This window comes from Oryza glaberrima, chromosome 6 (genome assembly GCF_000147395.1).
Source record: "Oryza glaberrima chromosome 6, OglaRS2, whole genome shotgun sequence".
In the NCBI taxonomy this organism is placed as follows: Eukaryota; Viridiplantae; Streptophyta; class Magnoliopsida; order Poales; family Poaceae; genus Oryza; species Oryza glaberrima.
The window spans coordinates 25,937,759-25,959,723 of NC_068331.1; the positions used below are offsets into that span (position 1 = coordinate 25,937,759).

Sequence of the window (21,965 nt, forward strand, 5' to 3'; positions counted from 1 at the left end):
TTATGTTTCGGCCCTAAGAATTGGGCTTATTAATCATGCGGCCCATGTAGGCCCATTTAACAGGCCAGAATTCCGGCCCATTAGTCTTTGATAGGTGGGATTTGATGATCTCTCGCAGTCTGATCATCAGCCTGTATTCCTTTGTTTCTTTTGGGCTATAATCATTTGATTTTCTTTTTGAACTCAAATCGTTTCAAATAATTGCATAAAATCACGCAGATTATTCGCCGATGCGAATCAGAATCGTCCCACGCTCACTTTAATTAAAGTCACACTAAAAAAATACTCCTCCGTTTCACAATGTAAGTCATTTTAGCATTTTTCATATTCATATTGATGTTAATGAATCTAGATATATATAGATGTTAATGAATCTAAACATATATATCTATCTAGATTCATTAACATCAATATGAATATGGAAAATGCTAAAATGACTTATATTATGAAACGGAGGGAGTACTAACCAAGAACAAAGATTCCAATTTGCATCTGAAGTTGTATATACTTTATTAATCGGCGTCATGGAGAAAGAGATTTGCGATTAGGACCTGACGAAACGGAAGCCGCCAGCCGATCGCTTTTGTTGACTTCAAACCCGGGGGAAAATCGCTGGCCGGCAAACGATCGACGACGTGCGCGTCCGGATCCAAACACGCGTAAACAATTATGGATGATGATACGGTACGACGACGACGGTGGTGGCAGAAGAAATTCGGCGAAATTTGCTTGATTTCCCTAGTTAATCTACTCATCAATTGGGATGAATTGGACCACATGGTTTGATGAATCTAATGTGTGTGCTCTGGTCAGTAGGTTCGAGACTTTGGGTTGACTGATAAAGTGCTAATGCAGCCATGATGGGAGATGATGGAATATTTTACTATCTTCATCACAAAATATATAAAAGATTTTCTACAATAGTAAAAATACTTGGATCGTCTTCTATTTAAGAGTTTGTTAGGATAACATTAGCATTGGTTATTTTTCAGTTACGTTAGATAGGGTGGTATGACTAAAAGTTCATATTAAAAAATAGTCTACTTTAAAATTAGATATTTAAAAGTTCAAAAACAATACAAATTCTCAGATTAAGTCGATTCCAAGCGGAATTTTAATACAAATTCTCATATGAATGTTGTTGTGTTAGTATACGTATCCGTGATGTATTTGAACAAATACCAAGTTAGGCATCTAGAATAAATTATTATGTTTTACTAAATACAAATATGTAGTACATATTGTGGACACACGAGTTTGCTAACCGTGTTTAACACGTAAGGTTAAACAATATCATCGTCGAAAATAGAGAAAAATGAGAACAAAACAAAATAAAATAGCGAAAGAATACTGAGATATTTACCCCCAGTATAGAGAAGAACAAATTTATATTAAAATTATAAAATTTTAATGATTCATCAATCTCAAGATATATCAGCTCAATCTTCCGAAGGTAATCATAGACATGGATGTACGTGTGTACGAAGTGTACACACGTTATATACATGTGTACTGACTCCGTTTCACAATATAAGTCATTCTAGCATTTCCTACATTCATATTGATGTTAATGAATTTAGACATATATATATATATATATATCTTTATTTATTAATACCAATATGAATATAGAAAATGTTAGAATAACTTACATTGTGAAACGGATGAAGTATGTTAATAGGAGTGAGTTTGCAGGTGCTATGAGCTTCAACGTTTTAATTGCATTCCCCGTAAAAGATAGTAGTACCAATGTTTCATAATCAACATCCTTCCTAGCGTAGTTGTGTGGAGATTATGGGTACCCCATACCCACATGGTATGGTTATCCGACTGACTATAGGGGATAACTTATATCTATGGAATATGTAACAGATCATGACTTGGGTATTACGTTTCCTTGTATATTACGGAACGGCCTAAAGTCCTAGTTTAATAATATTGTAAAGTAGATTTAGGAAACCGATACCGTATTGGTTAAGGTTTCTATCTTGTAATCCTGCCCCCACCCTATATAAGGTGGGCAGGAGGCCCTCTAGGGGGCATGAGACAATCTGATCGTCAGATCAATACTACACCCCGGCGGATTCAAATCCCCAAACAGGAGTAGGGTATTACCTCTCATCGAGAGGGCCTGAACCTGTCTAAATCCTTTGTCTCCGCATCCATCCACTTTTAGGTCTCGTGCGCTACCCCCTTTTCATATTGCCAAAAATTTGTTTCGACAGTTGGCGCGCCAGGTAGGGGAAGCGTCAAATTACCCGTCGACAAGTGTGATGGAACTAATATCAGGAGTTATCGGCGTTGTCTTCGCTTCAAGATTCAACTCAGTCGGGAAGATAATTTTCATCGAATTCGAGATCGGTAGCATGCTGCACAGCCCGTGAATTTTGAGTTACTTCGTCGACACCGAGTGGATCAATCTAACCAGAAGATCAATCTCGGCTCGGCGAGTTTGATGCCAATCTCCACCGCCGCGAGTTCTTTTTTCGATCGACAAGACAGAAGCTATCTGCCCGGTTCCTGCTGAATGTTTTCTAGTATATGATAAGCATCTATATTTTCCTGTTCACTAACAGAGATCTATATGTTTGCTTTCTTTTTGCATATGCGATGGATTCATTGCAAGAGATCGATCCGGCCGACTCTAGCGCGACTAATGGGCAACTCGCCTTAACGCCGCCTCATCTGCCGTTGATTGGTCCTCGCCTATACGGTTGGTTGGTCACACCACCGTTTATGGGCGTCCACGTCTTCACCGACTGGCTGGCCTTCGCCGCTGCCGACTGGTGTTTCCGCCTGCACGGCTGGCCTATTATGCCACCGCTGTTGGGCGTCTACGACTTCACCGCCGGCCTGCCTCCATCGCCGCCGACTTGTGTCCTCGCTTATACGGTTGGTTGGTCACACCACCGTTCATGGGCGTCCACGTCTTCACCGACCGGCTAGCCTTTGCCGCCGCCGACTGGTGTTTCTGCCTGCACGGCTGGCCTATTATGCCGCCGCTGTTGGGCATCTACGACTTCACCGCCGGCCTGCCTCTGCCGCCACTGACTGGTGTTTTCACCTATACGGTTGGCGGACTCCGCTGCCGTTAATGGGCTTCATCATCTACACCACTGGCTTGGTTCCACTGGCGCCGACTGGTGTTTTTGTCACCATTGATGAACTGCTTCATTCCCACATCGGCTACTTCTGCTGTCACCAAGGGAATACGACAAAGCTAAGTCATCATTTATTTTATTCTTTATATGATATTTTGTCTTTTCCTTTGCCTCACTACATCAACTGGTTCGCCGTTGACTAGTGAGTCGGGGGTTACAGATGTTATATCATATTTTTTAAACAATTTTCATAATATTTATCTTGATTGCTTGCGACTTATTCTGAGTACAAAAGTGTCTATCGAGTTATGGAGTTCCATCTTCCTATGCTTTCCGTTTGGTTTGCCAATGGATAGTTGCCTTTGGGCCGATTCCTAGCACCCGGGGGCTTGTTGGATGGACCGAATAACGCAAGGTGCTAAGCATTATTCGGAATAAATCAAAAGCATGGAGATAAGATAATTTATTTTCTGCCCTTAATAATTGCAAAAGTACCCGAGTAGTAAACTCCGACCCGTGAAACTTTGTTCCATTAATGACGAACTCTTGTCACTCATATGCATGTTTGGGAAGTGCCTAGGCCAACTCCCGGTGCTTGGGGGCTATGACTAGTCGGGCAGAGTGTTTAAACGTAAGCAGTCATCTGATCGGGGAAATCAAAACTGACAAGAGAAGAAATACATATTTATAAATATTTTAAAATACTTGAATTTTTCTCGAGTATTATATTTATATCAGATACTACTCATCCTATATGTTTGTTCTGCAGGATCCAGATCCAGATATGCACAAAAGGGATTCATGGCTTTAAGCTTATCTCTTACGCTCCAGGAATGGATCAGTCAGAACATCACTGACCGGCCGCCTCGTCCGCCGCCGACTGGTGTTTCCGCCTGCACGGTTGGCCTATTATGCCGCCGTTGTTGGACGTCTACATCTTCACCGACCGGCCGCCTCGTCCGCTGCCGACTGGTGTTTCCGCCTGCACGGTTGGCCTATTATGCTGCCGTCGTTGGGCGTCTACATCTTCACCGACCGGCTTGCCTTCGCCGCCGCCAACTGGTGTCTCCGCCTGCACGGCTGGCCTATTATGCCGCCGTTGTTGGGCGTCTACGTCTTCACCGGCCGGCTTGCCTTCGCCGCCGCCGACTGGTATCTTCGCCTGCACAGCTGGCCTATTATGCTGTCGTCGTTGGGCGTCTACATCTTCACCGACCGGCTTGCCTTCGCCGCCGCCCACTGGTGTCTCCGCCTGCACGGCTGGCCTATTATGCCGCCGCTGTTGGACGTCTACGTCTTCACCGACCGGCTTGCCTTCGCCGCCGCCAACTGGTGTCTCCGCCTGCATGGCTAGCCTATTATGCCGCCGTTGTTGGGCGTCTACGTCTTCACCGCCGGCTGCCTTCGCCGCCGCCGACTGGTATCTCCGCCTGCACGGCTGGCCTATTATGCTGCCGTTGTTTTGCGTCTACGTCTTCACCGCCGGCTGCCTTCGCCGCCGCCGACTGGTGTCTCCGCCTGCACGGCTGGCCTATTATGCCGCCGTTGTTGGGCGTCTACGTCTTCACCGGCCGGCTTGCCTTCGCCGCCGCCGACTGGTATCTTCGCCTACACGGCTGGCCTATTATGCTGTCGTCGTTGGGCGTCTACATCTTCACCGACCGGCTTGCCTTCGCCGCCGCCAACTGGTGTCTCCGCCTGCACGGCTGGCCTATTATGCCGCCGTTGTTGGGCGTCTACGTCTTCACCGACCGGCTTGCCTTCGCCGCTGCCAACTGGTGTCTCCGCCTGCATGGCTGGCCTATTATGCCGCCGTTGTTGGGCATCTACGTCTTCACCGCCGGCTGCCTTCGCCGCCGCCGACTGATATCTCCGCCTGCACGGCTGGCCTATTATGCTGCCGTTGTTTGGCGTCTAGGTCTTCACCGCCGGCTGCCTTCGCCGCCGCCGACTGGTGTCTCCGCCTACACGGCTGGCCTATTATGCTGCCGTTGTTGGGCGTCTACATCTTCACCGCCGGCTGCCTTCGCCGCCGCCGACTGGTATCTCCGCCTGCACGGCTGGCCTATTATGCCGCCATTGTTTTGGGCGTCTACGTCTTCACCGTCGGCTGCCTTCGCCGCCGCCGACTGGTATCTCCGCCTGCACGGCTGGCCTATTATGCTGCCGTTGTTGGGCGTCTACGTCTTCACCGCTGGCTCGCCTTCGCCGCCGTCGACTGGTGTCTCCGCCTGCACGGCTGGTTTATTATGTCGCCGTTGTAGGACGTCTACATCTTCTCCGACCGGCCACCTCGTATGACGCCAACTGGTGCTATCGTCTTCACGGCTGGCCACGTCGCCGCCACCGCAATTAGGCGTCATCACCTTCAACGCAAGCTGTCTACGTCTGCTGCCGACTGGTTTCTTCACTCCCATGGCTGCATGATTCTGCCAGTGTTGATTGGCCTTATCGTCTTCACCGCCGGTCATCTCGTCTGCTACTGACTAGTGCCATCGCCTCTACGGCTGGTTTATACTGCTACCACTACTGATGGACGTCATTGTTTTCATTGCTGGCCGCCTTGTCTGACGCCGACTGGCTTGTTCACCTCCATGGCTGTGCGTTTTCGTTATCATTCTACTTCTTCCGTCGCCGACTGGTTATGCCGCCGCCGACTGGTTATGCCGCCGCCGACTGGTGTTTTTATCTTCACAACTATTCATCTTCGCTACCGGTTTGCTTCTATTGCTGCCGACTCGTGTTCACTTCATCACGGCTATGCAACTTTGTCTCCATGGTGGAGCAACCTCATCTTTATTATCTTCGGCATTGGCAAACTCTATTGCCTCTACTTCGCAAGCTTTGCTACTTCGCCGACCACGACAAGAAGCTACAGTTCCCAACTCTATGTTCAGTTGTTTCTCAACTAACCAAAGAGTCGGGGGCTCCACAAATACAAGACTCTCAAAATTCGACAAGCTTTATGTCAAGATGAAGCAATCAATCAATCAACGAGTCAACTCGGGGAGTTATTATCTTTGTCTTCGCTTCAGAGCCGACATTTAATTTTAGCAACTCCAATTATTACACCGGCAATTTTGGCTTCTTCATGCTGCCACAATCTACTCCAAATTTCTCAAGTTTGAGATTTAATTTACATGTCTGGGAGTTTGGAGTCATCAACCAATCAACTCAGATCAGATTCAATGAGTTGACCAACAGCATATATTTTCCTCTAAGTGAAGCATCTGCAACAGTTATAGCACCAAGTTCTACAGCCATCTTCATAAATCAAGGGGCGTTGCATCAGTCTTCATTATGCACACGCTCGTATCAAGAAAATTATTCGAGTTTCGATATCTTCTCAACAGTTTGATGGATTATTGTCATTGACTTCATCACCAGCACCTCTACCTCATCAGCCCTGACATCTCTGCCGTTGCTAATGGATGACTACGTCTTCTCCTCCGGTTGCTTCCGTCATTGCCGACTTGTTATTTCGCCCTCACGGTTGACCTACTTTGCAAACGCTGATGAGTGTCTTCGTCATTATCATCAGTTGTTACACTGCTATTGACTGGATCACCGACATCGTCATCTTCATCAATATCCTGTCAAGCCTCTTCAACATAGCCCTATTTTACTGCTGTTTGATGGGCAACTTCGTCATCATAGTCGATCATCTATGATTGCTGCTTATCATCATTACTGTCGGTTGCGTTTGTCGTCGCCGACTATTTTCTTCATCTTCATGATTGGTGGATTTCGTCATCGCCTTTGATGTGTGTCTACATCTTCACCGTCGGCTTGCTTTCGTCACCACCGACCGGTATCCTCGCCTTCATGGATGGCTTATTATGTCGCCACTAATGGGCATCTTCATCTTCTTCACCAGCTGCCTCGTCTGTCACCGACTGATTATTTCGCTGCCATGGCTACACAACTTTATCGCTGGGCGCCTTCATCTTTATTGCTGGCTGACCTGACTGCTGCCGACTGGTTTCTTCGCCTTCATAGTTGTGCAACTCCATCACTTTTGATTGGTATCACTATCTTCACTACCACCAATATTTTTGCCATTTCTGGTGGGCAATATTATCTCTATATTGGTCGTCTTGTCTCTATGCCAACTACGTCAGCTACTATCAATGGACCATTGTAACTACGACAGAAGGACAAGCTATATGATCAGGGGCTTACTAGCTCAAACACAAGTATCATACCTTCAATTTGGACTTGTTCCGGATACATGCAACATGAATTCATGATCATGGGTCTATTTTCTATGCTCAAAGACTGGACTATTTATTATTCCCCATAAGGGTTATCAACCGAATACTTACGCCAGTCGGGATTCAATTATTATATATATTTTGGAGTATCTCATAAGGGATAATCACTCAGATCAGAAGCTATTCATATGAGCTACACTTGGTCTATATCACCCGGAAGATTTATTACTCGGGAGCATGTTACATGTGTCATCCTTTAAAGGGTGTCGAAGGTATATTTTTTTGGCCTAGGCCTAATATGTCTGCAGCCTATATTTTCAGGTGTGGCCTGTCACGTTCTTTTAGGGACTTAGGCACTTTTTTGCTTAGGCCAAAGTGCGCGTGATTATGTGCCCAATACCTTAAAATCCTTTTATACAGCAGTTACTCGACTTGTTAGGAGTTGGTACAATGCATTTTAAAAGGTGCCCAACAGTGAAGTTTTTTATAGCTGTCCCGCTGACTTTTTTATATAGTCAAGGCGCTGTTTGGGTTTATCAAGCAATTAATTGGATACAATATCATTGCTTTTTGCCACGTAAGTGTGCATTTTTATTGACCAATATTATGGCTTAGGCTGATTATATATTGTGGTCATTTTCCAGGCGGTTGGTAAATCCTTTATGAGTTTATTTACTCGGATTTTACACCACATATGCTGTATATTTCCGGGTGTGGTGAAACCATGTGTCTTTTAGGGACTTAAGCACATCTGCTAAAGCAGTGTGCGCATGGCGTATACCCAATACTTTGGAAATTTCTTTATTCACAACATACAAGCTTCTTTGTAGCTGTTTTGCTATGTGAATTTTCAATGATGTAGTCAACTTTAGGTTGCTCGCATCAATTTTTACAAAGCAGTCGGTATATCACTTGGATCATGTTATTTCGAGGATCCACACCGCATATGCTATCAAGTCACTTGGTTGATTACAATTATCAAAACCACTCGGTTGGTTGGATTATTTATTCCTTGACTATATGCTTAGTTTGTTCAGCTAACCACATAGTCGGGGGCTACACCTATTAGGTGTATCTAGTCGATGCACCTGACTTTATTTTTTAGCCCTCCACAGTCTTCATATTTGGTAAAAGTACTTCGGAGACCATGGCGAAGATGATTGAAGCACTCAGCTTTGGAGTAATCTAGTTCGAGAGAAGATTATCTTTTCGACTGTGGAGATTATGGGTACCCCATACCCACATGGCATGGTTATCCGACTGGCTATAGGGGATAACTTATATCTATGGAATATGTAACAGATCATGACTTGGGTATTACGTTTCCTTGTATATTACGGAACGGCCTAAAGTTCTAGTTTGATAATATTGTAAAGTAGATTTAGAAAACCGATACCGTATTGGTTAAGGTTTCTATCTTGTAATCCTGCCCCCCACCCTATATAAGGTGGACAAGAGGCCCTCTAGGGGCCATGAGACAACCTGATCGTCAAATCAATACTACACCCCGGCGGATTCAAATCCCCAAATAGGAGTAGGGTATTACCTCTCATCGAGAGGGCCTGAACCTGTCTAAATCCTTTGTCTCTGTATCCCTCCACTTTTAGGTCTTGTGCGCTACCCCTTTTCATATTGCCGAAAATTTGTTTCGACAAGTTGTAAAAAAAAAAAAGGGAAAACAAAAAGGAGATCGTTGTGCGGTGCCTCGACGAGACGACGATATTTCCCCTTCCCCTCGTCGTCGCCTCCGACTCCGACTCCGACTCCTCGTGAGCTCGCCCCGCCGCCTGCGCCGCCGATCCCGCGAGGCGCGCCGCCGCCGTTCGTCCTGCTGCTTCCGCCGCATCCCGGTGAGCATCCATTCATCCTCTTCCTCATAGCTGTGTACCCACTCACTTTTTTTTTTCCTCCAATTTTGCGTTGAACCCTTTGGTTGTTCCTCTTCTAGACCTCGGAGGAAGCTTTTCTCTTAATTTGCCTTGAAAACTTGACACGAATAGTAGTTTGGTTGTTCCCCAAATTTTGCGTTGAACCCTTGTTGTTTCTCTTCTAGACCTCGGAGGAAGCTTTTCTCTTAATTTGCCTTAAAACTTGATACGAATGGTAGTTTGGTTGTTCCCCAAATAGTTTGGGGGTTCAGTTTATTAGATCCGCCCCTGTTTTAGCATAATTTTGATGGTATACTTTACTATATGCGTATTTAGGCGCTAATCAGTTTTTTGTTTTGATTCTAGATACCGTGGGAGCACTGAAGAAAACTGAGAAATGGATGTTTTTCAGCGATTCTACTGTTTCGTAAAGCAACCCTACTGTTAGTGTTGGTTGTTTGAAGATGATTGAGGGGTCAAGGTTTCAGAATATGTTGGGCGGTGCTGGAATTGGAGGTGGTATAGGTTGCAGAGGAAGGCAAGAAAACGAGATGAATGGCTTCCACAATATGCCCTACTACCACAAGGTCGGGGAGAGCTCCCACATGTCCGTGGATAACGCCGACAACCTGAACATGATGAACTTTGTTGGTGGTTCGGTTGCCATGTCGGTGGATAACAGCAGCGTGGGATCAAACGAGTCCCGCACGGTCATGCTCAAACACCCTGGCCTCCGTGATATGCCGGCGCCGAGTTATTCGGTTCACAATAGCGTCATCCATCCGAACCGGGCTATGGCGCCTACTCTGAATGAGGATGCATTGGCTCGGGTATTGATGGATCCAAGCCATCCGACGGAGATACTTAGTAATTACGAGGAGTGGACCATTGATCTGGGTAAGCTCGACATGGGAGCTCCTTTTGCTCAAGGGGCATTTGGGAAGCTTTATCGGGGAACATATAATGGAGAAGACGTTGCTATTAAGCTGCTGGAAAAGCCTGAGAATGACCCAGAGAGAGCTCAATTGATGGAACAGCAGTTTGTGCAGGAAGTTATGATGTTGTCTACGTTGAGGCACCCAAATATTGTAAGGTTCATTGGGGCGTGCCGGAAATCAATTGTTTGGTGTATCATTACTGAATATGCAAAAGGTGGATCTGTTCGGCAATTCCTTGCACGAAGGCAGAACAAGTCTGTGCCTCTGGGGCTGGCTGTGAAGCAGGCACTTGATGTTGCTCGGGGGATGGCTTATGTGCATGCCTTGCGATTTATCCATAGGGATCTAAAATCAGATAACCTTCTAATTTCAGCAGACAAATCCATCAAGATAGCTGACTTTGGAGTTGCTCGAATTGAGGTACAAACTGAGGGAATGACCCCAGAGACAGGAACCTACCGCTGGATGGCACCGTAAGTCATAATCACGCATTCACGCACATTGCCTACTGTTTACCTTTTTAAATCTGTCAAATATGCTTATCTTGCCATCATGCAGGGAGATGATCCAGCACAGGCCTTATGATCATAAAGTAGATGTTTACAGCTTTGGGATTGTCTTGTGGGAGCTTATAACCGGCATGCTCCCCTTCACAAACATGACAGCCGTTCAGGCTGCATTTGCTGTCGTAAACAGGGGCTCTCGTCCTGCAATCCCGCAGGATTGTGTGGATTCTCTGAGCAAGATCATGACTTGCTGTTGGGACGCAAACCCTGAAGTTCGCCCATCATTTGCCGAGATCGTTGTCATGCTTGAGAATGCCGAGATAGAGGTTATGAGAAATGTCCGCAGGGCACGTTTCCGCTGTTGTATTGCGGAGCCAATGACCACAGACTGAAACTAATGCAGGATAGAGTACAGAAAAGAAAAAAGAAAAGAGAGAGGACACCATGATATCGGTCGCGTTTGCGTGCCGATATGGAAGTCTCATCCCTGGCTTTCAAGGTTGAAAATTGCTGATTTCTACTTTATCAAATATGGATGGTACCTTGTATGATTGTATATCTTAGCAAAGAGCCGTGTTATGTAATTCTCCGAAATGAGCTATCTTGTGAAATAATAGCAGCTGTATTTGCTGGTTGATCAGCAGCTGTTGTGTGTTCTTTGTCTGAAGCGTCGACCTACTTGTGGTCATCATCTCCTGGTCTTGTTGATTTGAGTCGATTGTATATGCTGCCATTCTTTGCGCCTCCAAATCTATTTCATATTATTCTCCTTGTGTTGTTTTCCATATGGATCCATGTTCCATGGTAGTTATCTATGCCTATCATCTATGTCGAAGTCAAATATAAAATGTATGTGCTGGTTCCACTCCGGTTTTTGATTATCCAGGTAAATTATGCAGATTTTCCTAGTGGTTTTGTGTCACCAAATTCTAAACACCTATAGTCTGTTGAACTTCCACTTATTGGAGTACTCCGTTCTAAAATACTTTCTTTGTTCCAAAATGTTGGCATTTTTTTGGTAGGAATAGATATTTAAAAAGTAGGTGAAAATAATTAGAGAAATATTATGATTGAATGACAAAAAGAATGTAGATGAAGAAATTAAATGAAGAATTATTGTGATTGGTTGAGAGAAGATGATAGGTGAAGAAATAGCTTTATTTTGATTCTTTTGGGACAAGATTTTGTGCTCAAAATAAGACACCTTTATTTTCCATAAAGTCTACATTAATATTTTTTAACTAATATGAATTAAAAATGTTTTTGGTGGCATGTGTGTAGTATCATTATTCGTATTTTAAAATATTTTTAAAATATTTCTATATGATGTTAATTTTGTAGTTATTGATAATGCATTATGACAGAAATTAATGATAAAAAATATATAATGTTAACCACCGTGTAAAAAGCTGGTAAGATGCACATAGTACACCACACCAGTCAGAAAGAAACCATTTGCTGTCCAGGCGACCTCGCAACGGCATATCGGGGTAAAATCTCTCTCCCTTTTTTAAAGAGGGATAAAATTACTTTAAACATGTTAAGATTTCGAATTATACTATTAGACACTGAGAAACAGTATGCACAGGGAAAAATCATGTCTTGTTTCCCGAAAGAGCTAATATTCTGACAAATGGTTAGGCAGTAGATTGTACAACGCCAAGAACAATGAATAATTTGTACAACACGAAGAACAAATAATTGCACAACAGCAGTTACATTTTGACAGAAATAAGGTTGAAACTAGCACACTTTGTGAACGCTTGATACTTAGATGTTGGCGTTCACAAGGTTTATCTGAATTATGGGAAGGTAAATAAACACACGGATATAGCATTGGCACTCGGCAGATTGGGGCAAGTCTTGGACGGTCTTGGATAGTCCAGGACATGTGTGCTTATTCATCCATACTAGCAGCGACCGTGCTGGTGATCATTGCAGGCTTCAATGTATCTGGTTCAGACCAAACATTGAAGACTCGTAGGAAGGTTTGATCCGCTCTAGATCCGGAAACACAGTGTTACCGGTGTCCATTGTGAACTGAAACACCTGAGGCTCTACTGCTTGATGTTGTCCATCAACCCAAAAGGGTACATTAGAGTTTCCTTCGTTTGGTACACTGGGCAATGTGCTGTTTTGGTTCGAATTCGTAAATTGGATGATAGAAGATGTTTGGTGTCCGGGGTCAGTCAAACCCCTTGAACTAGCTGACAGAAGAGAGAGAGCACGCTGAACATCTAGTGCTCCATCTAGTTTTGAAGCAGTTTCAGATGCATCTGCACCTGCAAAATTGGGCCATCGAAGCATTAGAGCAACAGTTGGAAGAAAATAAAATAGTGGTAAGTGATAACAGAAACGTATGAAATGAAAAATCAAGCACACAGCGCCAGTATATAAAACTAGAGAAAATACTACTCTCAAGACACGGTATCTGATTGTATTGAGCATATCAAGGGGCTCGGAGGATGGAAAGCATTTAGCAATAGGATGGATCTCATAAATTCACTCGTGCATAGTGGTCAATGGTGTGATACCTAGGCTATAGGTATCTGCCATGATGCCACAAGTGTAACTGGAATGCTGGATTGCTAGTCCTACATGGGTTGTGAATATTCAAATATACATAGTAACTAGGAAAATTTTCATTTCAAATGTTCCTAACTTCAAAGATGGGGGGAAAAAAATCTGCAGCCAAGATTTTGGCACTGCATAAGAAACTTGCAATGTTGTGAAACAACAAATTGGGAGTTTGGTTTACAGAAAGAATGCTGAACTATAAACCTCAAAATTCAAATATCAATGTACCTACACATGTTTAAAGTTCGTTTTGGGATAGATGCCAGTATCAACAAACTTGATGTATCAACGCATTTTGGGTAGTGACCATATGGATTTTACTTTTTTATTTCTTCTTTTTACTAGTAATATGCCAGTGCTTTGCAACGTACCAAGCTCATACAATTGAGGATTGGGCGATTGGCTGGGTGGATGGATTAAGGATAAAATACTGGATGCTACGGTGGTTACGCACACATGAAGGAGCAGGCGACTGCGCACAGTGGGAAGAGGATGGAAGGAGAATGGTTGCGCTTTTAAGGTAGTAGAGATACATATTATGTTGTCAAATTTAGCATTGTAGCCTATCTTTTAAGCCTGTCACTGCACATGGCATGAATGCTAAATGAAGTAAACTAACTTTGTCAGCATAAGTAAAATTATTCGAGTAGATTAATTTTCCATTCATGATATAAAAAGATCATGGAGCCATACCTTTTATTGGCAAGAGCTCATTTGTGTCATTACAAAGAGTTGGCAAAGCATTTGACAAACGGATATTTGCACTGTCTGCCCCAGCTTTTCGTGACCTTTTGCTTATGTCCATCACTTGGGAGAGCTGTAAGTCAGATGTCCACGAGGAACTTGAAGTGGTGTTTGCATGGTTAAGTGGAGCGTTATTATCCCAGGCGAAACTTATTTGCTGCCTATCATCTGCAATAACATTTGAAATTAAGAAAGAGAAACTTTTAGAAAATTACAAAGACAAGGAGGGAAACTACCCAAGCATTATTAAGGTCAATGGTAAATGATTTTTTGATTCCTCAAAGAAAACATGTCAGGAGAACGAATAAATGCATGCTCTTTGTTTTGATATACTGTCCAATAGATTTTGCATTGACAAAATCCCAAACTAAAGTGGCATTAATATAATACAGTAGTGGCTAAAGCTACTATCCCATATGGCCATACATGCTATTATTTTCATAGAAAATAGTGAAGGATCCAGCTAAGCATTATTTCAGGGAAATACAGTGTATGACATCGTGAGATATAATCTTGATTTTTTTTCAGATATTAAATATGCATCACATCAGCCAACCACCAACAATTTTCTCCAATATATTACTAGACAGAAACTACAAACAACAGTGTGATTGACATTTGTAGTTTATATAGGTCATGAGGGTATTACCAAACAGTGATCGCGGTAGTGTTCCAGAGCCAAAAGCAAACACATCTGTCTGTGGTTTCCGTCGACGGGCATTATGATCAGAAAGTCGCCTCCGGCAGCTCCGCTTCTCCTGATCAAACTCTGAAGGCGCGTGGAACCTTGATAACCCCAAGATAGAACAAAACAATCATCAAAACGACATAAATATGCTGCAAAACGTAATGAATTATTGTTTATAACCACAATGAAAAGCAGAATTTGGTCACAAGGAGTTTCTGGCAAAAGCGGATGCAAGCATGCAACTATGCAAGACACTACTAGCAATCACTCATTGTACTAACACACACTTCTTTGCTGAAAATGCACATTCACATAAACACGCAAACCACAGGTCGTCCTACCAGAAATTCAGGAAGCCTTGCCTTGCACAGACAATTCACTGTCTTGGCAGCTTTCCAGATGCAGGGCGTACAGGCAAATTCTAGCACAGTACTATCGACGGGGAAACAGGATCTTACCTCCCCAAATCAGGCAAGGGGCAGAGAACCTTGTGGCCAATCAGTCATGCACAGAGTTTCACACTGTACCAGCACAAAATGGCCACATACATATTTATACCCTATCTTTTACTGCACAGGTAGTATAGTAATAGTCGTACTAATGATTACTACTATGCACTTAGGCATATCGAAGCAATTCAAACAGGCGCGAATTCGCCCAATCGAATCACTAACGGGGCGATTGAATCAATTAGTAGTAGAACTTTAGGGCTTGTTTAGAGAGTTTCTGACGGCCGCAGTTTCTCCAGTCTCCTGAGAGAAGTCAGCTTCTCCAGATTCTCCAGATTCTCACCAACTATGCTTCTCAGAAACTTAAGCGCGGCATTGGAGGAGAGGAGAGCGAGAGGGGAAGGGGAGGAGGGCTGAGTGGCTGACCTGCTGCACTGCTGGCAGAAGCGGCGGTCCTGGCCGGCGACGACGACGCGGAGGCACTTGGTGTGGGGCTCGCAGACGCGGTGCTTGCGGTAGTACTCCTTGTAGCCTCCCAGCTCCAGCCCGCAGCCCTCCACCTGGCACCGCGGCGCCTCCGCCGCCGCCGCCGCCGCATCCCCCGCCGCCGCCGACCTCCCTCGCTTCGCCGACGCCGACGCCGACGACGAATCCCTCCCGCCGCGCTTCCCGGGCGGCGGCGGCGCCTCGGCGGAGGCGGTGGCGTCCCAGTCCCAGAGCAGGGAGGAGGAGGTGGAGGAGGAGACGGGGTTGCACTCCATGGGCGGGATCCCGGCGGTGGATCGGAGTCGGAGTCGGAGGAGGAGACTTGGGGAGGGAGGAGACGACGCGGGTGGAGGAGGGTGAGGGTGTGGGGGTTATAGAATAGGGCCACTAGCTACACTACAGTGTGGGTTTGTTTTCCTTTTCTTTTTCCCACCCTATTTGGTGGGGTCCGTTGGCGTGGTTTATCAAATCTTGCTATAGAACATCGCGACTTTACGGTTTTAGCCCTAGGACACCGCGCAAACTCACTTTTAGGGAAAACACTTCATAGTCGTGGTTATTTACCAGTGGACACCGCACAGTTTAAAATAATGTATATGTGCTGACGAGGCGCTAGGGGGCCCGATATTTTACGTGAAGTGACCGAAATGCCCATGCGCCGTCCAGGGCAGACCACCACCTCACCAGCGTTGACGGTGAGGATGAGGCCCTAGGCCTCGACGGCGCCGGAGGAGGCGAAGTCGATGAACGAGCGGAAGTAGACGTCGTCGATCCCGGCAACGGTGCGGTGGATGAGCTTTGCAGCGTGGTGCGCCAAGCAGGTGATGAGCTTGCCGGCGTCGCAGCGCGGGAACACCCAGAGCGCGGGACCAGTGGGCACGGCCGTTGACAGTGATGCGGACCTTGGTGGTGGTGGTGGTAGTGGCGGTTTCGCCGGCGCCGAGCCCCTACGCTACCGTCACCGCTCGATGAGGCTCTGAAAGGTGGTGTATCCCTACCCGCGGCACGACGGCGGGAGCCCCGATGAGGCCAGCGGCGGCGCCTTGTACTCCGTCTCGTGGTGGGTCCCGCGGCATGAACCGGGTGGCGCGGTCGCTGACGGGGAGCGGCGGCGCCGCCACGCCCACGGGTAGCCGACGCGTGGCCAGCCCCCACGCCACCAGGAAGCTCACCGTGGCCTGCCCGTCGGTGATGCGGTGGGGTGCCGTGAGGCTGAGCACCATGGACCGGCACGAGAACCGCGTCACCTGCACATGGGCATTTCGGTCACTTCGTGTAAAATATCAGGCCCCCTAGCGCCTCGTCAGCACGGATACATTATTTTAAGCTGCGTGGTGTCCACTGGCAAATAACCACGATTATGGAGTATTTTCCCTCAAAAGTGAGTTTGTGCATGTCCTACGACTAAAACCGCAAAGTCGCGATGTCCTGTAGCAAAATTTCCCGGTTTATCTTATTACTCCCTTCGGTTTTTAATAGATGATGTCATTTGACTTTTTAATACATGTTTAATTATTTTTCTTATTCGAAAATTTTGTGTAATTGCATAAGATATAAATCATGCTTAAAGTATTTTTAGTGATAAAACAACTCACAACAAAATAAATTGTAATAACGTAAAAATTTTTAACAATAATATGAATGGTCAAACATGTCTCCAAAAATCAACAACGTCATCTATTAGAAAACAGAGGTAGTGTTAATTTTACTCCCTCTATCTCCAAAATAGACTACGTGTGTTTGGGAAAATATGTAAGGGAAAATATGTAAGTATAAATCATATATGTAGTAAAAACTTGAACTATCTTTGGATTAAAAAAATAGATGCTTGAGATTTATTTTTTACACTTGGTGACGTGGACAGATACCATGCGCCTATTTTTTTAATCCACTGTGTATATGGTTTAATTCGTTTGTATAAACCATCCATGTATGCATAAATAACACGGCTCTATCTTCTAAAATTATTTTGTAGTCCTCTACCCTCAAGATCTTTTATTCTATTACATGCGTGCATTGAATTTATTGAGATGATTCAAATGAGGATGCGGTTGACTAGTTTGTATAAATATTTAATGTTTATGATAATATTTGATTAAAATTTTAAAGCTTTTGCTATAAATATTTTCTTAAATGTTTAGTTTTGAAACAAGAAAACGATATGCCTATATTTTTTTCTTCAAAAGTAATACCACAATATACAAACTTATTAGATTTCATAAACTTCCTTTAATATAAAATTAATGATAAAAGTTTAAAAGTTTGACCGAATTTTGGTCTAAACGTTAAATATTTGTAAGCAGTGACAATTATATAGTATTTGCAAGCAGAGATTGTTATATAAGGTTTTATTAGTTTATGCATGTAGCATAGAGCTATAGAAGGAAAATAAAAATGCAATAGGCCATGGCAAAACCATAAAAAAACCTTCAAACCGTGTGCCGACGCTGATGTGATATGATTTTTTTTTGTCAAATACTATATTATGCATGTCAACGAGGAGCAGTAACAACCTAACCAATATCTATATTCTGAGCTCAGTTCTCAACCCGTCTCTGAACTTTGAAAACCTTCTAGACGATCACGGTGCTACCACCTTTGTAATATATCTTAGTCATGCAATAATAGATTTCGAAAGAAAGTATATTAAAACATGTAGACAAGACAGTATGCTCATATTTAGACACAGTCACACAGAACTGTATGGTTTAGTATTTTCGTTGTCAACTAGGGTTGCGCGTGTACTTGATATGGAATACCCAGAGTATATAACTACAATTCTACAACTATTAGGGAATGGCTATAGTTATAAAAAAAAGTACCCTGCTATATTTCAGAACCTATTGCCTTATGTAGGAATGCTACTAACCTTTTATTGAGAATGGTACTTGGTAGGATAATGAAATACATTATGAGAGAGCAGAGATTTTTGGTTGTGTAATATATTGACCTATACTAGTGTTGGAGCCCATTTGTCATTGAGATTTACAACCCATTCTTTGTCGTATGGGCGGTTTTTAAATATTATCTCTGTTTTTCAATATGTAACGCTATTAATTTTTTTATAAATGTTTGATCATTCATGTTATTAAAAAATGCAAATATAAAAAAGTTATGCTTAAAGAGCATTTGATGATAAATTAAGTCACAATAAATTAAATGATGGACAAATGATCAAACATATCTCAATAAATCAACGGTGTCATATATTAAAAAAAAAAGGGATGGAGTAACTCAGAAAGTTCAGAGAACGGAATGCATCTTGCATTATATAGGTGCCAAAAAAAACCCTAAGATGGAGCCGATCAAGAGATGGAGAAAATTTTCAATTCTTTTGACAAATGACAAGTACATGGGCTACGACCAATTTGGGGAGGGAATGTCTGTTCGAACGGTACAATAACTCGGATGTTTCTTGACTCCTCGAACAAGTATGTACACAACGGAAGGTGGACATTAGGACTTGGGACTTGGGAGACTCTGGTTCAGCTACTAGCATGATCAAATGCGAAAGATTGACTTGGTAGGATTTTTTATTCTTTTTTTTCCTTTTTGAAAAGAAGATTGACTTGGTAGTTGCTGATCGTATGCCTCTCAATGTTGCATGAGCTACTGGTAGTTAGGCCAATAGTCATACAACACTTTGACCATCATTGAGACACATATGAAAATCTGCTAGCTTTTATTAAGAGCAAATTTCATGACTAGATTATCATGAAACTACAGATTTCAACGGGTATATTATAAAATTATAGATTTAGCTCTAAATTTATCACAAAGCTATAGATTTAGATCGTTTCATAAAATTAAATATTTAGTGATGAAGTTATCGTATAACTATAGATATTTTCGAATTTAGATCTATAGTGCTATTATTTTTTCAAGTTACAGAAGCTACAATTTTGTGGTAATATTGATGTCAATTATTTAGTTTAGTGATAATGATAAATTTAATGCTAAATCTGTAATTTTAAGATACATTTTTTATATATAATCTATAGTTTTATGATATTTTAATTAAAAAATGTAATTGCGTAAAATTTACTCTTTTATTAATAACGAGTCTTTTTGTTTTTTTTCTCTTTCTTGGTTTTCATGGAAATATAATCTCGATGGTCAAACACAACACTGTTAATTCGAACATCAAATTTCTGCACAAGTTTTGTATCATGTTTTATACTAGGAAAGAGGGCTTTCACCACTTTTTTTTTTCATGCATCCTATAGAGACATGAAAATGATCGTGCCGATCGACTTCTCTTATTTTCTTAAACGTGTAGAATTTGCTCTTGTGATTATTGAGAAATAATTGCCTATGTCAGCAGTAGAGTATAAATCATTGTCATCATAAAAGGAGGCATTGGTGGTCATTTTCCGTTTCTTTCGGTTGTCTTTTCGTCGTGAAAAATAAGAACAATTCTTTGATAGGAGGGTTTATGTGTGATAATGACGATGATAAGGTGATCAACCCATTGTCACAAGTTTTTCCCTTGCTTCTCAATTACCCTACAGTTTTCTAATACCTATTCAAGTTTTAAAATATTTTTTGTGCCCCTAGTATTGCACACTTACCATTTTGTTGTTTGCACCAGAAAAGTACAATTCTAGATATTAAAAGGGAAAAATAAGAAAGCAGTACTAGGTTTCTTCTGCCACTTACCCAATAAACTAACTTTAATTATTTCCTAAAGAAGCATAAAGAGAAACATATATAAATAGACCCTGAAATGGGAATGATGAATTGATGAGTCACTGTCCAGCGTCCACTTGTCCAGTGTAGATGATTTGAACATTTTGAATTCATTATTGTTTGAATTTTGATTGGCCTGGTTGAGAAAACCAATGAAACGTGAGTCTACTTTGATTTGGCAAAATCAAAATCTGCCAATAGAGGCAACACATGTGTACATGACGCAGCTACCGCTTTTAGGTCAGATCCGAGGTGTAAGCGGATCCAAATTTTGGTTATAAAATATTGCGATTTTCGGTAATTGAATCTTCGGAGAGATCTGTTGACATGAACGGCAACCACGTCATCCACGTGAATTTTGCTCGTGGGCATTTTTAAATGGTGAGACAAGGTTGCTCATTTTTTATGAGTAAATTAGTCATGAATCAGAAGCAAATCAGAACCAAAAACTAGTATATCAACGTGACAGAATCCGGATTTCCAGCGACGCAAATGAGCTGCTGATTCTCATCTTCCGTATAGACTCCTTCGCTTTATGCCGTAGCTTAAATTTAACTTCAAAAACATAGTCATAAAGTTGATTTTGATGTTTTTCATTTTGCAGTACTAGCTTTTAAATGCTAAGAATACATATGAAAAAGGTTTTTCCTTATAGATTTTTTTCTTTTGCCGCTAAAAAACGGTACGTTTTATAAGCCATTATAGGTTTAACGATAAAACTGTGTTCAAATCGAACCTTTTCAACTCTACTTTTTCATTTTTTACATGCATATTTTCCAAACTATTAAATGGTTATTTTTTTTGCAAAAAAAGTTCTGCTTAATTAATCATGTGATAATGAGTTACCACGTTTTCCAAAAGGTTCCAAATCTTTACCCTCGAATGCAGCTAGGGTCGAAACAAAACTTCGTATGAAAACATGAATAATTCTCGCGATTCTCTGAAATTGATTCCCGTTTTGTAATTAATCTCAATCATGGCATACTTACTTAATTTCCATTTCATTTTTTGCAGATTTTGGTGTCAAATCAAGCTCTCAATTTAGCCAACATTGTAGGCCATGACGATGGAGATCCATACTGCTACTCGATGCAGCAGCAGAATTGGTAGAGGGGCGGCACACACTGCCCTCCCTGTGGGTAGCCTCCGGCCGTCTTGCACCAGTTGTCGCAGTCACGTATATCCTCGCATTTGCCTCGGCACACGAACCTGCCCTCTCCTGCATCCATCAGAAAAGAAAAATGCCAATGTATAGTTCACAAATCAGCCACATCCAAACAGAGTAAATCATAATTTGAAACTCCGATGTTCTCTTTCGATACTGAGTAATTATGAACCGTAAAAATCAGAATCGTAATAGTGATTTGAGGGGAACAATATTATCTATATCTATACTAATATAAAAGATAGTAGTGGTGGTGATGAGTCTGCCACCACCACCACCCAACTACCATACGGGACCCATGAACGGTGAGTTGCTTATCTCTTAGCCCCCACATGCTATAGATCTTATAGAAAGAAAAATATAACAATAGAATATTATGAAAATTTTCATCTTTACAAAATGATAGAAAAATAAACATAATGATAATATATTAGACAATTAGAAGAAAAAAGCATGTTGCAACACACGGGCATTATGCTAATCTTAGAAAATCTTGCAATGTATACCTGAAGGGATAAGGAGAGCAGCAATGGCTACAGC

General features: G+C 42.7%; 2 protein-coding genes across 2 annotated transcripts; one reads left to right on the forward strand and one right to left on the reverse strand.

The window, feature by feature from the left end:
- Positions 1-9,003: 9,003 nt before the first annotated feature.
- Positions 9,004-11,391, forward strand: LOC127776194 (serine/threonine-protein kinase STY13-like). The gene is made up of 3 exons (XM_052302552.1): positions 9,004-9,165; positions 9,550-10,594; positions 10,680-11,391. Exons 2-3 carry the CDS (start codon positions 9,648-9,650, stop codon positions 11,017-11,019), a joined length of 1,287 nt encoding a protein of 428 aa, XP_052158512.1. The 5' UTR covers positions 9,004-9,165; positions 9,550-9,647; the 3' UTR covers positions 11,020-11,391.
- Positions 11,392-12,210: 819 nt separating this feature from the next.
- LOC127776196 (squamosa promoter-binding-like protein 11) lies at positions 12,211-15,928 on the reverse strand. The gene is made up of 4 exons (XM_052302553.1): positions 15,512-15,928; positions 14,598-14,734; positions 13,898-14,116; positions 12,211-12,909 (listed from the first exon to the last, which is right to left on the reverse strand). Exons 1-4 carry the CDS (start codon positions 15,844-15,846, stop codon positions 12,572-12,574), a joined length of 1,029 nt encoding a protein of 342 aa, XP_052158513.1. The 5' UTR covers positions 15,847-15,928; the 3' UTR covers positions 12,211-12,571.
- Between the last annotated feature and the right edge of the window lie 6,037 nt (positions 15,929-21,965).

Excerpts from the sequence above, each read along its gene's own strand:
- LOC127776194 (XM_052302552.1), top strand. The coding sequence starts at position 9,648 with ATGATTGAGGGGTCAAGGTTTCAGAATATGTTGGGCGGTGCTGGAATT. Across the intron at positions 10,595-10,679 it reads ACCTACCGCTGGATGGCACC|GGAGATGATCCAGCACAGGC; the intron begins GTAAGTCATAAT and ends GCCATCATGCAG.
- LOC127776196 (XM_052302553.1), bottom strand. The coding sequence starts at position 15,846 with ATGGAGTGCAACCCCGTCTCCTCCTCCACCTCCTCCTCCCTGCTCTGG. Across the intron at positions 14,735-15,511 it reads TTCTGCCAGCAGTGCAGCAG|GTTCCACGCGCCTTCAGAGT; the intron begins GTCAGCCACTCA and ends GGGGTTATCAAG. Across the intron at positions 12,910-13,897 it reads TGAGCTCTTGCCAATAAAAG|GTGCAGATGCATCTGAAACT; the intron begins GTATGGCTCCAT and ends CCAATTTTGCAG.